Raw genomic sequence first — 14,948 nt, forward strand, 5'->3', positions numbered from 1 at the left:
AGCGAAAAACAATTAAGAGAAACTATTTTTCCTTTTTTAATTAATTACTAACAAATTTGCTAACTTCCCCGAATTGATGTTCTATAATTTTTTAAAAATTTGATATTCTTAAATTCATAAATTTTAACTGTTTATTTCATCTAAGCGTCTAAAATTAACTATATTTCAACATTTAATGAAACATGACTTATTTTAAACGTTTAAATAAAATGAACAACTAAGATTTATGAATTTGAAAATCTCAAATTTAAAAAAAAATTATACAGAATCTCAATCCATGTTCCCCTAATTTATTATTGGAGTTGTAATAACCAAAAATAACAAAAATACATTTAATGCAAAATTTAGAAAGAATTAAACAAGACAAAAGGGGGGAGGGGGCAATTTATTTTCATTTTTCATTTTTTACAATTTGTTTCTATCATTCTCATTTTTGTCATTTCCGGCGTGAAATTGAGAAAGTGCAACCTCAATAGTAGTAAAATGGGAAGAGACATTACAAAAATTGAAAATTTAAGGATGACATTGCAAATTTGTTGGTGGTTGAAGAGAGTTGAGGTTGGAGGTTAATGCATTTTCTCCAAATATTTGTCACACTCCCCGTAACTACCACACGCCACCCTAACTGCACCTTCATAGTGGTGCAGCCACTCCTAAATTAGTGTGTCATGTTGTTGCCGCCGCGATATGGTAGTGTGTCATGTTGTTGCCGCGACCACCATATCGAGCGGTTAGAGGACTATCGCATAGTGTTTGAGGGTGGGGCCAACCAAGAAGAGGGGAATACATGAGGGGTAAATTGTAAAAGATATTGGATGTACAGAATTACTTTTGGAAAAAACAAAATGTAGGGGCATATTTGTAATTTCCGATGCCAAAGAAAATAGCCAAAAAAAAAAAGAAAAAAGAAGCATTACTCTTGGTTGTTTGATCGTCTATTTTGAAAGATGTTGATCTTCTTGCACTAAAATGGGATCCTATCAACTTGTTCTTGGATTTTGGATTCCACATACCGTGATGATATTAATGGCTACCTACTGCTCTCCATGTATATACAATTGACTTCTTAGATGAAATTATTGTATACAAAGAAATAAAATTCAAATATTGGAAATTACATTGTGCTCACATTAATTTGTATGTCTATAATACAAATGTTCCTATTTATATGATAGTGAGTAAATACAAGTATGGTAATGACTTTTATTTAATTACAATTTCAATATTTGATTACAATTAACCCGTAAATAGATAATATTATTATATTTTGATATCAACCAAATATGAAATATATGGATATTGGAACTAGTGACTCGTATTCTTTCACACACAAAGAGTAATACTAGAATACTAGTGGTCAATCGAATAGATGAAGCGGAGGGAGCTCCGTTCACGAAATAGAGACTACTAACTCATGGGCATAATTAAGTTTACCGGAGGACGATTAGGTTGTGGGGGTGCGGGGGCAAGGGCAAGTGGCAACGCAGGGCGGTAAGGTACGGGGTATTTTGGAGTTTTCTAAAATACGTCCGTACAATTAAGATTTTCATATAAGTATCACTACAAAAAAAACAATTTTTTCCTCACTTGAGTTTTCTGACGTGTCAGGGTGTTTGACACGTTAGAATTTTTTTCTAATGTGGCATTTCTGACACGCGTTGATTGTCAGAAGCATAGGTGACAGGAAAAAAAATTTCCTAACGTGCTAGTGGGTGGAACGTCATAAAATTTTCTGACGTGGCAGAACTACCACGTCAGAAAATTTTCTGACGTGGTGGTTCTGTGCAGAGGAATTCCTCTGTGTTTCTCAACACAGCTACACCATGGTGCAGAGATGGTGCACGTCGATCCATGCTCTTCTTCTTCCTCGATCTTCTTCCCTTTTTATTTTATTTTATTTATTTATTTATTTATTTTTTCTGCACCTTCTCTTATTCTTCTCTTCTCCCTTTCTTTTTCTTCTTCTCTTCTCCTTTTCTTTTGTTCTCCTTCTTCAGCCTAATTTATTCGATCTGTCGTGGAGAGAAGGGAGAGAGGAGAGGGAGAGAGTGTGGGAAAAATAAATGAGGAGGAAAGAATAAAAAGACGAAAAAAAGTGAAGGGAAAATAAGAGAAGGAAAAATTTCAAAAATTTTGGCCTTTTTTTTTTTTTTTTCATGACGCGCAATATTTAGCACGTCAGAAAATTATGACGCGCCAAACCAGTGCGTCAGAAAATTCGGACGCACTAAACCAGTGAGTCAGAAAATGCTGACGTGGCAAAAATTATGTACTGTTTGCTACGTCAAAAAATACCAATTTTTTTGTAGTGTATGTTTTGTTGTACCTCTAAATAATTAATTGTGAAATATAGTTGCAGTACTTTCTTGTGAGCATAGATACATTGTCGAATCACGTAAATATGTGTCTAAATTTTCTCTTGCTATCTCTTTTTTCGATTTGATATTATTAATTATTGTTGCCTAACAATAGAAATATATATTCCACATATTCTTAACAATTATATAGGAGGACAAAAAACAAAGATTAAAAACTTATAATTCTTGATTCAAGAAAGTTACGTGTATTTTAGTATTCACGCCTCATGTCGCGACTATTTAAAAGACTAGTTGTCGATCAATTATAAAATAATAAAAAAAGAAAAGAAAAGATGTGATCACTAATTGTTATCCATCTAACATGAGTCAGTTTTATAATCTACCCGTACTTTTCTCTCTCTTAAAAATTGAGGTCGTGTTTCATGTATATTATGAACGAAGATGTATGAGATCAGTAGTGTTATTTAGAAAACTGCTTATACGACTAAAATAACACTTAATAATGTGAGACTAAAATTTAGTTTTTGACCAACACTTAAAAAATTAATAATAATAATTTTCATTATCAGATGATCTCAATTTCGTAAGAATATCTATTTCCACTTCTTAGCATTTCAATTATACCAAAATCACGTTACTTAAAAGGCGCCCAGTCAACAAGGACAAAGCATCCAAGTACTCTTACTCCCTTACCGCTTGCAAACGCCAGCTAAGAATTAAGCTTAACAATGACAGCTAAACTACATATACATATAAAATGCAAGATTCTGTCTCTAGTGAATTCCCGTAGTGCGTGTTTTGGGAGTTCATTTATTGTTTTAATACTGTTACTAATTTTTCTTATAATCTTGTTGGTGTTTTCTTTGTAGATTTGTTTCTTTGTTTTTGTTGTAGGTTTGGGGCTTTGGATGACCTTACCACCCGTTATGGTGCTCTTTCAATCTGGTTACATATCGTTTTGCGGTGTTATTTGAATTCTGTGCTGGTATTTCTTTTCATTGGCTTTGATTTGATCGTCATCAGTGTTTTCTCTATTGCTGTGACTCTCCTTCGAGTGTGCTTATGTAGTACTCTTGGTTACACCATTTCTGGAGCACCATGTCAAATCGCCTTAATTGATGGCCATGGTTCTTGGTCTATGTGCCAAGAATCAATAGGACCGCATCATTTATTTGGTACATTATCTTTTAATTTTTGTTTACCAACACTAATGTGGTCGATTTGACGCTTATTATTGTCTTGCCCAATCTTTTATTGTTTGTTGTAATTTCTTTGTTGATATACACACAAAAAAAAAAAAAAAAAAATGAAGAAGAAGAAAAAATCCCGTCATTCCTGTCTGCCCAGATTGATTATAAATTCCAAGGAATATCACATTGAATTACAGTATATTACCGTATAAAATATATACGTAGTACCACAAAAAGAAAATACATAATAATGCAATAGCAACTATATGAACTTTCAACTATTATTACCTCATCCATACTATATAATTATTAATGAAAAATATATAATTAGCCCTTGTTATTGTACCCATTTGCAATTAGCTCATTGTAATTAAAAAAGAAAAAAAAAAAAGGTCATTTGACCAATTTTTTTTTTTTTTAATTAGAAGCCATCCAATGTCACGCAAAAACCAATGAATTTATGACATGTGTCATCTATAATAACAATTACAAAAATAAATATCAAAATTAAAACAAAAAATAAAATAAAATTGAGAGGGTGGCGTTGAGCCAAATGGAGAGTGACCGAACAATCCCAAAGCCACATGGTGGTTCGACTACCCTCAAATGGTCAAATGAGAGCAGCCAAAACTATTCTCTAACCATTTGAGAGTAGCCAATGACCATGGGGTGGTGATCCATCCCCAATGCTCAAAAGATATGGTGGAACCACCCTATGCCGAGTGCCCACCAAAGGGAGTTTGTGGTTCAACTATTCTTCGATTTTTTTTTCTTAAGTTTTTAATTCTTTTATCTTTTATTGCAAGTGATAAGTGTCGTTATCTGATTAATAAGATATAAGATATGATACATTAACAGATTTCATCAAAATTTTGTGTGGAAGTTATCAGAGACCTATTTTATTTTTTTCTTGCCATCATAAGATTTCAACCAATTTTATACCACTGAAAACTAATTGTAAATAGGTGCAACTGTAAAGACTCTTTTTACATTTGAGATATGTTATAGACTTACAGGTACCAAATATTTTAACAGGTACCAAAATAAATAAAGTGGAGCTCATTCATTTCAAAAAATCAAAACAATTAATTAAAATAAATGCTTCGGATGCTAATGAATGAGCTCCACGTCAATTTAATTATCATCTCTTAATAAAAAAATTGATACCCATAACATTTATCTTTACATTTTTTTCCTAGTTGTGCAAAGAGGCTATTCAACAACAACAACAACAACAACAACAACATAATAATAATAATAATAATAATAATTTTTCTTTTTTTCTTCAAGTACCGGGTTCGATTTTTACTGTAGTGTAAAAAATAACAACAATTAGATATAGGTTCTCCAAAAATAAAGGAGAAATGCTAGGAGTTGACAAGTTCTTCGTATTTGGCTCATATGTTCCTATAAATTCAGATAAACCATTAGATTTGGAGGGTTCACCATTAACTTATATGGGGTTCACATAAATTTACAAATTTAATGGTTAATTTGTAAAATAAAATAAAGAAAATATGGAGAAAATATTGACTCATAGCATTTCTCATAAGAATCAACTTTGGATAACGAAAGAGAGGAATAGTAGGGGGAGCCAACAAAGTACAAACTACTCCAATTACCGTGATGACCAAAAACCATCGGGGTGGTGGCGGCATGTGTGGCACACACATGTTAGGATGGCGTGTGGTGCAGCCATGCAGGAGCATATGGAATTGTCGAGAGCGGAGGACATCAATGATGCATGGGGAGAGGTGCGTGGGCGTTGTGGAGGGGCGGAGCTCGGTTGATCTTGCTTCTAAGGCCTTGTTTGGTAAACAACAACTCCTTTATAATGCACTCTTCATGATTGGTGAGAAAAAAAAAAAGAGTGTAATAATTAGTATAGAAAAATGAAAAAGTTGTATTGAAAAATGAAATAATTTTGTTTTGTAGTTATTTTTTTTATTTAAATAGTAGTAAAAAATAAATAATGTGATATAAAAAATGAATGATGTAATATAAAAAGTGAATTTGTCATGTTGGGAAAAAAAAAATACCTTACCCGACTCAAATTGCCCACTATGTTAAAAAAATTGCACTAGCCTAACTTTCACTACATGAAAAATAACTTAACAATATCATAGGGCTGTAAGTCCACAGCGTGGCAAGCATATATGGAATCATTCGTACCGAGTTATGCTATAAAAGCAGATAAAGGGATTATTTACTCTCCTTTTGTTCATTCAGTTTCTATTGAAAAGCAATTACTAACTTCAATATCGAAAACCTTGTCACGTCATTTGAGAATGCTAAATAACATATATTTTTTACCGGCATTAATGGAACATTGACTAATTTTTAATAATTTGAAGGAAATAATTTTAATTTAAAATGTTAGCAAATATTATTAATCGGGTGATAATTGAAAGGAAATATGCTAAGCTCTACCAAAATTAAAAGGAATGTAACTGGGCCTCCTATTTAATACGCAGTGGACGGTCCAGATGAAAGCACTCAAAACACGCGATGAATGAGCGTACATAGCGAGTGAAAACTTATACTACACTCGCGGCCATGCGAAAACCCTAACCCCGCTCAAACAACCGAACAACCACATATAAATACAGCTGCGATACTTGCTCATTTCTACCGCTTCCCTCAAAACCCTACAAACCAAGAACTAGGGTTTTGCAAACTCTTCAATCGTTTTCCTTCTTTTCTCAATCCCTTAGCTTTCTCTGCGATTCCCCGTCCTTTAAATGGGCAAGTCAAGCAAGAAGTCGAGCCTCAAAGTACGCTTGGTTTTGTTTTTCGATTTCTGCATTCTCTTTCAAAAGTTTGTGTTTTGTTTTTTTTTCCGATTATGTTTTAATTTATTTTTTGTTTTCCTCTTGTAGGTTGACGCAGCTCCCGCTGTAGTCGCACCGTCCAAGTCTGCCAAGAAAGGTACCAGTCATTTCTTTCATCTTTGTTTCTTTTTAATTTTTTGTTGTTGTTGTTGTTGTTGTTGTTGTTGTTGTGTGTCCTGCTTACTGTTTGGTGGAAATTTTGTTATGTATATTGATTTTTAATATCGTTTTTTTGGGAGTTTGGTTTCGAGAAGCGTATGAGTTTTGAGGTTTTGGTGTGTTTAATCTGCCAATGGTCCAAGCTTTTGTTATTCGGTTCCTAATTGAACGTAGTTTCTTCCTGTGATTTATATGTTTACATTGAGAGCATAAAATTATATTAAAATCAAACTCTTTTTATTTATTTATTATTTTATTTTTAATTTTAATGGTTTGATGTTGAACTGTGACCTATTTGTGTTTTGTTTTGATAAGTTTGTGTGGTATAAATTAGGTCTACCATAAGTTTTAGATATGCTTTTTGTCTATTTTGTTTTTGTTTTTAAATTTTATGTACTGTTGGTTTTTGTGCGTTTTTTTTTTTCTTTCTTTCTAATGAGGTTGTGACATTCTGCGTTATTTATTTATTTATTTATTTTATCACGTTGAAGGCAAGAGAGAAGCTGTAGATGCGATAGAGAAGCAAGTTAGTGCGAAGAGGCAGAAAAAAGATAATGGTGTAGAGCAGACTCTTCTTAAGAAGAAGATTGAGGTGAAGACACAAAAGAAGAAGAAAGAGGAAACCAGTAGTTCAGATGATTCATCGGAATCTGAGAAGGAAGAGGTTAACTTCTTAAGTCTTTAGTGTCATACTGTTTATGGCCTATGGCATTCAATTGGACTGGTTAATATATGCAATTTTTGTCAATCAGGTTAAAATAAAAACCAAGAAGGGAGTGGTTGCTCTGAAACCTCCAGTGAAAGTGTCTAGTTCTGAATCTTCGGATGATGATTCTAGCGATGAATCTTCTGATGATGTGAGCAATACGTTAAACTATATTTCTATTTTGTTTAGTTTTTAGAGCGCCTCTGTAACATTTGGGTTTATATTGTTGTATGTTAAGGATTTTGTTGTAAACAAGGCTTTTATTCTGGTTATCATTTTGGTTTCTGTGGAGACATAATTTTGGTGTTTCTCTTTCCCCAGATTTGCTTGATTCAGATGTTGACTTGTAATTATTTGCTCTGCGTTCTAGTGATGGTACTTTATTAGGTTTCTAAATTTGTAATTTGCATCAATCAGGTTAAAGTAATAACCAAGAAGGGAGTAGTTGCGGCAAAGCAACCTGTTAAAGAGTCTAGTGAAGATGAATCCAGTGATGAATCTTCAGATGATGTGAGCAGTAAATTCAACTTTTTTTTAATTTTTTAATTTTTAACATGCCACATGGAAAACAGCTTTTAATTATTATGTTATCTTTTGTCTCAGGAGCCTGCTTCAAAAAAACAAACTGTTGTGGCTAAAAATGGTATTGCTGCTGCCCCGGCTAAGAAAGGCAAGGATGACAGTAGCTCGGATTCTTCGGATACAGATTCTGAAGATGAAGTGAGTGTACAAGTTATTTTAAGGGCTTTTACTATTTGCAATTTCTGATAATTCTTGTCTGTTAGGCTGCTTTCCCAAATATCTAGGTGCTTTTTCTAAATATGTATTTTTTTTTCCTTCTTTCTTTTAGGAACCAAAGACTAAGGTTGCTGCATCATCAAAAAAGGTACCAGCAGCTGCCACTAAGAATGGTCCATTATCTGCTCTTAAGAAGGCAGAGGACTCGAGTGATAGTTCAGATTCAGATGATACGGAGTCAGATGAGGAAAAAGTATGGGGATTCCAACTAAATTGATTTTATTCTTTTGTTTTTGGTTGTGATTGTATTACTCATGCATCGCATTTGTATGAAACTCCAGCAAATTTTATTTTTACTAGCAACTTTATCTAAGTTCCAACAAAAATCTTTGTTAAAGGAAAAGTCACAAGGCCTTCCTGCATGGCATTTGTACAGGGCTACCGGAAAAAATGAAAAGTTCAAAAGAAATTCCCATTTTCCTCATTTAAAAGAAATTCCTGTGTATGTTTTGTGATTTTGTCATCACTAATTGTTGTATGTTAGTGGATTTCTAAAAAATTCCTGTGATGTTTTTGTATTTGCGTCCTTCTAGTCTGGTGACTGGATTTCTAACTTTTGTCTTGTACAGGACTCAAAAAAAGGTGCTGCCATTACTGCTAAAAAAGTTCAACCATCAAAAAAGATTGATGATAGTGAGAGTTCTGACAGTGACTCTGATGAAGATGACGATGTGAGTTATTTCTACATTGAGCTGCAATTATTTATTTTGATTATGTTCATTATGCTCTAATAATTTTGTAATTGATTGGAGGAAGATGGCATGATTTATGTGGAGTCTTAGAACCCTATATTACGTCATCTTCATTTAAATAACACAAGAAAAATGATCCAGTTTAGGGATTCTTCATTTTGCTCTTTGAATTGCCCCCTTATATTATGATTGCTGCACGCTTGTAAAATTTATGGGCATTTTTATTTTTTCTCACACCATTTGACTTCCTTATTAATTGATACTGTGCAGGTCCCTGCAACAAAGGATGCTGCTGTAAGTATTAATTTATATAATACTCATTCATATTGTTGAGTCTCGAAGGGCATATATTGGTGGCATGTTTAAGGAACATTTTCTGCTTTCAGAATTTGATGCATCAAAATTTTCAAATTTGTTAATGCTTCTATTGTAGTTTTTTATGTTTGTATGGTAGAAGTCTTCACAATTCTTTTTGAGAATTTTATGTTGTTTGCTTCAATTTTGTGGAAGTGTTATCTTTGTTTGGTTATTTGACGGTTAATTTTAATGCTGAGTTTACTTTGTGTATTGTTTCCACAGAAAAAAATGGACATTGACGAAGATGACAGTGAGGACAGTTCTGAGGAATCCGATGAAGAGCCTCAAGACAAAAAGACGAAAGTTCCGGTACACGTTCTGGAATGCATAATTTTCTTTTTTACATGTCCTCTCTGTTGTTGGCCTTTGTAGTGTTTGTGTTGATCTAATTGTCTGATTTTTTTGTGCTGCAGCCTAAGGTTGGAAAACCAAGTGTAAAAACTGCTCAAGATGAAAGTAATAGTTCAGAGGATGAGGAGAGTGATTCTGAAGATGATAAGAAGCCCGCAAAGAAGGTGAGAAGTTTTGAGATTGCTAGGATAATTAAAATGTTATACAAATTTCCGTTAGCTTGGCATAGTTCTTTCTGTTGTAACATTGCTTTTTTGTATACCTATAGCCTACTCAAGATTCTAAGAAAGGCAACGGGGTTGAGGAGGAGACTGATGAAGATGAGTCTGACGAAGAGAGTGTGGAAGAACAACCCAAGACTCCAAAGAAAAATGTAAAGTTTTGGTTGAACATCTCCACTTGTGCTTCTATTCATGTTTTGGTTGAACATCTTAAGTTCAGTTGATTATGCTTTAATAGAAAATAGATTGAGGCTTTTGGGCAGGGGTCCTTGCAGTTACCAAATTGAGGCTAATTACTCCATGAATCTTGGTCAAATATTAACTAATTTAGTATCTTCACTCTATTGGCCTGGGATGTTTTGCTTTATTTTGTACTTATTCAGTTGGTTAGGATCATCATCATCATCCAAATAAGTAAATCAAATACCTAGGGACGTACTGTCGAAAAGGCATATATATATATGTTAGGATGGTCTTTGTGAATGCTCAAGCTCTTTAACACAATATCTAGCTTTGGTGCTTATGAATGCTCAAGATTTATAACTTTTGGGAACATGATGTTGATATAGAAATGGTAGATGCTCTCTTTGCAAAGACTTGACAGAATGATTCAAAACCGGTAAAGAAGAATGTAATTGGCAGTTGTGCCCATTTTTTTTTGAATTGTGTGATCAATTGCCCATTTATTTTGTAATGATCTTCTACTAATTTTGTGCAGCCCCAAACCCCTGTTGCTCCTCAAGGTGAAACTACATCTAAGACCCTGTTTGTTGGCAACCTGTCGTTCAGTGTTGAGCGAGCTGATGTGTAAGTATATTTTTCTGGAAATCTGATAGATTGTTTAGGTTTTTTGCATCTGATTAATGTATCTTTATGCAGTGATAATTTCTTTAAAGATGCTGGTGAAGTTGTTGACGTTCGCTTCGCTTCTGATCCTGATGGGAGGTTCAAGGGCTTTGGACATGTTGAATTCGCCACAGCAGAAGCAGCTCAGAAGGTAAGCTTTTGGTACTATTGTCTAGCTTACATTGTAGTAGGGACATTTGTAAACGTTCTGCCAGTTACCTCAAATTCAGTTTGGATGTTGGAACCATAATACTAATGGTTATTTGATTACTGTAAAAACTTTGTTTTTCTGCAACTAGAGTGCAAATTTTTCCTCACATTTTTTTAACTGTTTATGAAGCCAACTACTATTTCAATAGTGCAAACCTACCACTGGTTGAGCTACTGGCTTTTTTTTTTTTAAATTTTTGGCACAAATGGATGTATAGGAACAGTGGTAAAGAATTAATATGCTGGTGCTGATTTGTGGGGTTTTTATTTCTTTTGCTTTATTATGCTTGCTAATCGTTATTTCTCGTCACAGGCTATTAAATTGAATGGTCAAGATTTGCTTGGACGATCTGTGAAACTTGATTTTGCTCGTGAAAGGGGGGCATATACCCCACAAAACAGGTATTTCTGATCTTTTCCATTGGCATATTAGTTGCTCTATTACTGTTATTTTAATGAAATTCATTTTCCCTTTTCCCCTATTGTCAAATAATTGTAGCAAAGAGGGTGGTGACTCATTCCAAAAGGGAGGAAGAGGCCAGACCCATACAGCTTATGTGCGTGGTTTTGATAAATCTCTTGGGGTGGATGAGGTACTGTTGCGTTGGCACCTCAACTGTTGTAGTTTTAGAATTTATTTTCTGTACAAGTTCATTTTGTCAAGCGTAGTTTCCGTTTTACAGATTAGGGGTTCCCTGGAACAACATTTTGGTTCTTGTGGAGAGATTACAAGGCTATCTGTTCCAAAAGATTATGAGACTGGTGAAGTTAAGGGGTTTGTACTTTTCTTCTCTTTTTATCTTTTTTGTTTTATTTTTATTTGCTTTAAAGATAATATTAACTGGACATATGGTAGATTTTGCCTTGTAAATTTTACTCTTCTCTCTTTTGGCCCTACATATGGTGTTTCATGTTATTTTTACCTTGTAAGTGATTGTCAATCACTTCTTTATTATTAGTCTAGTGTATGTGTACGTTTCGGATTTTTTGGTTTGATTGTCTCTATGGTGCTTTTTAAGTATTTCTATAGATTCATGACTCATGCTATGTCATATGGGCTTATGTGGTATAAGCAACCTTCTCCCCAGTGGGCCTTATTTTTACTTTGTAATTTATATTGGGTTTATGTTAAACACAGAAGTAACATGGGTTAGGTCACTGTACATTAGCTATCAAGTATATTTTACACCGATGTCCCTTTAATTTTTTGATTAGGTCACCCCGGGTTCATTCTACACTGTTTCATTATAGTAGCTTCATCTTGTGTTTCTGTGATAAGTTATTTATTAGTTTTTTTGCTGCAATACTTGTTTTCATCATCAAGCCATTTGACAAGTGGTCGTTGGTCATCATCAAGCTACATTAATGCACCTATCAAGTTGGTGACTTAAATTATTGAGGATATTTTGGTCATTTGGTTTCTCCCATGTATGGTACATGTTGCTGTTTGACCTTGTCATTATTTTTGCCGTTCTCCAATAAAAATTATTTTGGCTGTGTTATCAAAAGTTTCATGAAGAGTTTATTCTTCTTTGAAGTCTTTTGATTAATTCCTGAAAACTTCACATTTGTATGGTATTTTCATAAACCTTGTAATTTTATATTGTGTGACGCTATTGTGGACTCCTGGAATTTTGGTCTTTCTGCTTGGTCTAAAGAATGAAAGCATTTGCAGGTTTGCTTACATAGACTTCAGCAGTGGTGATAATTTGGGCGCTGCATTAGAACTTAATGGTTCTGAACTTGGAGGTGAATACTTGACTGTGGAAGAGGCAAAACCACGAGGTGATTTCGGTGGAGGCAGCGGTAGAGGAAGTGGTGGGAGGAGTGGTGGTAGAGATAGTGGTGGTCGGTTCAGTGGAAGACGTGGTGGTGGTGGCCGTTTTAGTGGTGGTGGCCGTGGTGGCAGTTTTGGTGGTGGTGGCCGTGGTGGCAGTTTTGGAGGTGGTCGAGGTGGCGGTTTTGGTGGGAGAGGGCGTGGAACACCTAATAAGAGCTTCGCCCCAGCTGGTACACATTTCTTGTTCTTATTTGCCCGAGTTTTCTCTAATCGTATTATTGTACCGGTGTTAATTTTTCGTTGCTCAACTCATAGACTCATAGTCTGCAATCTTGTGCTCCGGCATGAATTGTGACCGTGCAAATATGATAAATTTTGCTTCTTATAAATCCAAATGTTTTTGTATTAATGCAGGGAAGAAGACAAAGTTCGACGATGGTGACGAGTAAAGACAAATTTTGAAGTAAGGACAGTTGGAGAGTATTTTATATAATAGTAGTTGTATGGTTTTGGCTCGAAGCAATTGATTACAGCGCTACAGAACACTGTTAACGCATTGAATTTTGCGTTGCTTGGGTACCTGGACTATATTTGATTCGGTGTTTAATGTTCACTTTAGTATTCTGAATTTGCCATTTTCTTTTATTATGTGGTCATTCCCACACTAGTTATATAGTGAACTCTTATCGTAACCCCCGTTTTAGCTTTGTGCGCCACTACCAATTTTCTCGGTGGGTTTGATATGTATTGTATTCTTCTAATGAGGGATATTTTGGAAAAGTAAACCAACAGTCAATGGTCTATATATACCAATTTTCCCGTTTTAGTAGCATGTTTTCAGAAAACATAGTGGAACTGGAACTTGGTCTTAATAAAAGATAAACCCACCACACTGCCTGTTCTTAAAGCTGATAATTTGGATAATAATTTAGTTAGAAAGATGAATATAACAAACCAATCTTGAATTGGCGTACTAATTGTTTGAATTTGTGAGGATTTGGTAACTTCGTATATTAAGGTAAATGAGTCACAATTAACCCCAAGAATTTAGAAATATGTTTTACATTCCTTTGAAATTTTCCTGTTCTTTTGGTAAATTTTATTTATTTTGTACTTAATGTAACATTCTTTTCCAGCTGTATTATTCCCTCTCCGGGGGGTGGGAATTAGAATTATGAAAGATGAGAAAAAGTATTTTAGACTAGAGTTTCTTGTAACAGTAGGTTAGAATCGCCTAATGCTGTGGGAGTTATTAGCTGTTTGATATTTGAAAATGGCGATATCCCCCTTGATGGTGTTAATACTTGATATCATTGGAGACAACATATTGAGGTTGTAGCCAAGTAAGTGAGTCGAGCTAACACTCAGTTAGGTTTTCTTTCTTTTCTCTCTAGCGCCGTCAGAGAGCAAGAAAGGAAAAAAGCCTGAGGAGGAGGGAAGACCTTGTTCCTCCCTCCTGTCCTCCCCTCTTCTATCCCTCTTTGCTCTATCACTATGCTGCTTCTTTTCTCCGGTTATTTCTACCTCTTTTGTAGTCTTATTCGTCGCTTTGTGCGATTCATCCAATCTCATCCAAAAATCACAACTCCAGCATAACCTCCGATGTTCCACCGCCCCCTCCGAGCCACGACAATGGTTTTTTTTGTTTGGATTTGTCATGGTTCTCCGATTTGGTTTCTTTGAAGCTCGATTTGTCATCCTCCGGCAGCCCCGCTTCTCCACCTTCGTCTCCGGCATCATCTCTTCCCGCTACTGCCTTTCGCTCAACCTTCCGGCCTCTTCGAGCCTCCGCGACTCCGCCATCTCCGTTTTTGTTGTTGTTGATTTCTAGTTTTGGAGATTTTTTCCTGCTTTTTAATTTTATGCTCTGCCTTGTCTGGCTTTTGTTGGGCTTGTATTTTCTGTTGCTTATGTTTTTTGTGTTTGTTTTCGGAATTGTGTTGGTTACTCTTTATGCTTCAGTCCCTTCAACGGACTATAATAGTGCCCCTGCCGCTTCTATCACCTTCCGGTGGTCGTTGCTGGTTCATTCTGGGAGCTTAGATTTTGTCTATGCCCCTTTAGCTTCTGTTACTGCCATGTGTGACTCTTTGAGAGGACCGGGTCACTTGTTTGACCAATTTCCTACCATTTGTAATTATTGTTACACTGTTTTAGTTTGTTTGGAGTTTGTTGTTGGGGAGCCCACCCCTTTTTCGTTGTTAGGATTTTTCACTTCTTCTTTCTTTTGGATCAGAAGTGGTAAAGATCCTCCCTTGTAAACCTTTCCTTATTTGCTTAGAAAAAAAAAAAGGAAGGTTGTAGCCAAGTTTATGAAATTAACCACATTGTAGGAACTTTGGTGAAAGATTTTATCACACCTATTTCTTAACGGATGATGTTGCATGTTTTAAGTGGTTATTCACTTGAACACACCAGGTTCAAATGATATTCAAGCAGTGGAAAACACAGGTGAACCTATCAATAACTTTCTGAGTCTATTTGGTCTA

At 35.0% G+C, this 14,948-nt stretch overlaps 1 protein-coding gene across 1 annotated transcript; it reads left to right on the plus strand.

Annotated features, from left to right (window-relative positions):
* Positions 1–6,112: 6,112 nt before the first annotated feature.
* LOC132177642 (nucleolin 2) lies at positions 6,113–13,089 on the plus strand. The gene is made up of 19 exons (XM_059590045.1): positions 6,113–6,282; positions 6,388–6,436; positions 6,990–7,162; positions 7,251–7,355; positions 7,622–7,714; positions 7,808–7,924; positions 8,055–8,195; positions 8,572–8,673; positions 8,965–8,988; positions 9,274–9,360; positions 9,465–9,566; positions 9,671–9,775; positions 10,342–10,430; positions 10,503–10,620; positions 10,993–11,081; positions 11,179–11,272; positions 11,363–11,454; positions 12,355–12,689; positions 12,874–13,089. Exons 1-19 carry the CDS (start codon positions 6,250–6,252, stop codon positions 12,906–12,908), a joined length of 1,983 nt encoding a protein of 660 aa, XP_059446028.1. The 5' UTR covers positions 6,113–6,249; the 3' UTR covers positions 12,909–13,089.
* The last annotated feature ends 1,859 nt before the right edge of the window (positions 13,090–14,948 follow it).

Source organism: Corylus avellana, chromosome ca4 (genome assembly GCF_901000735.1).
Source record: "Corylus avellana chromosome ca4, CavTom2PMs-1.0".
Taxonomy (NCBI): Eukaryota; Viridiplantae; Streptophyta; class Magnoliopsida; order Fagales; family Betulaceae; genus Corylus; species Corylus avellana.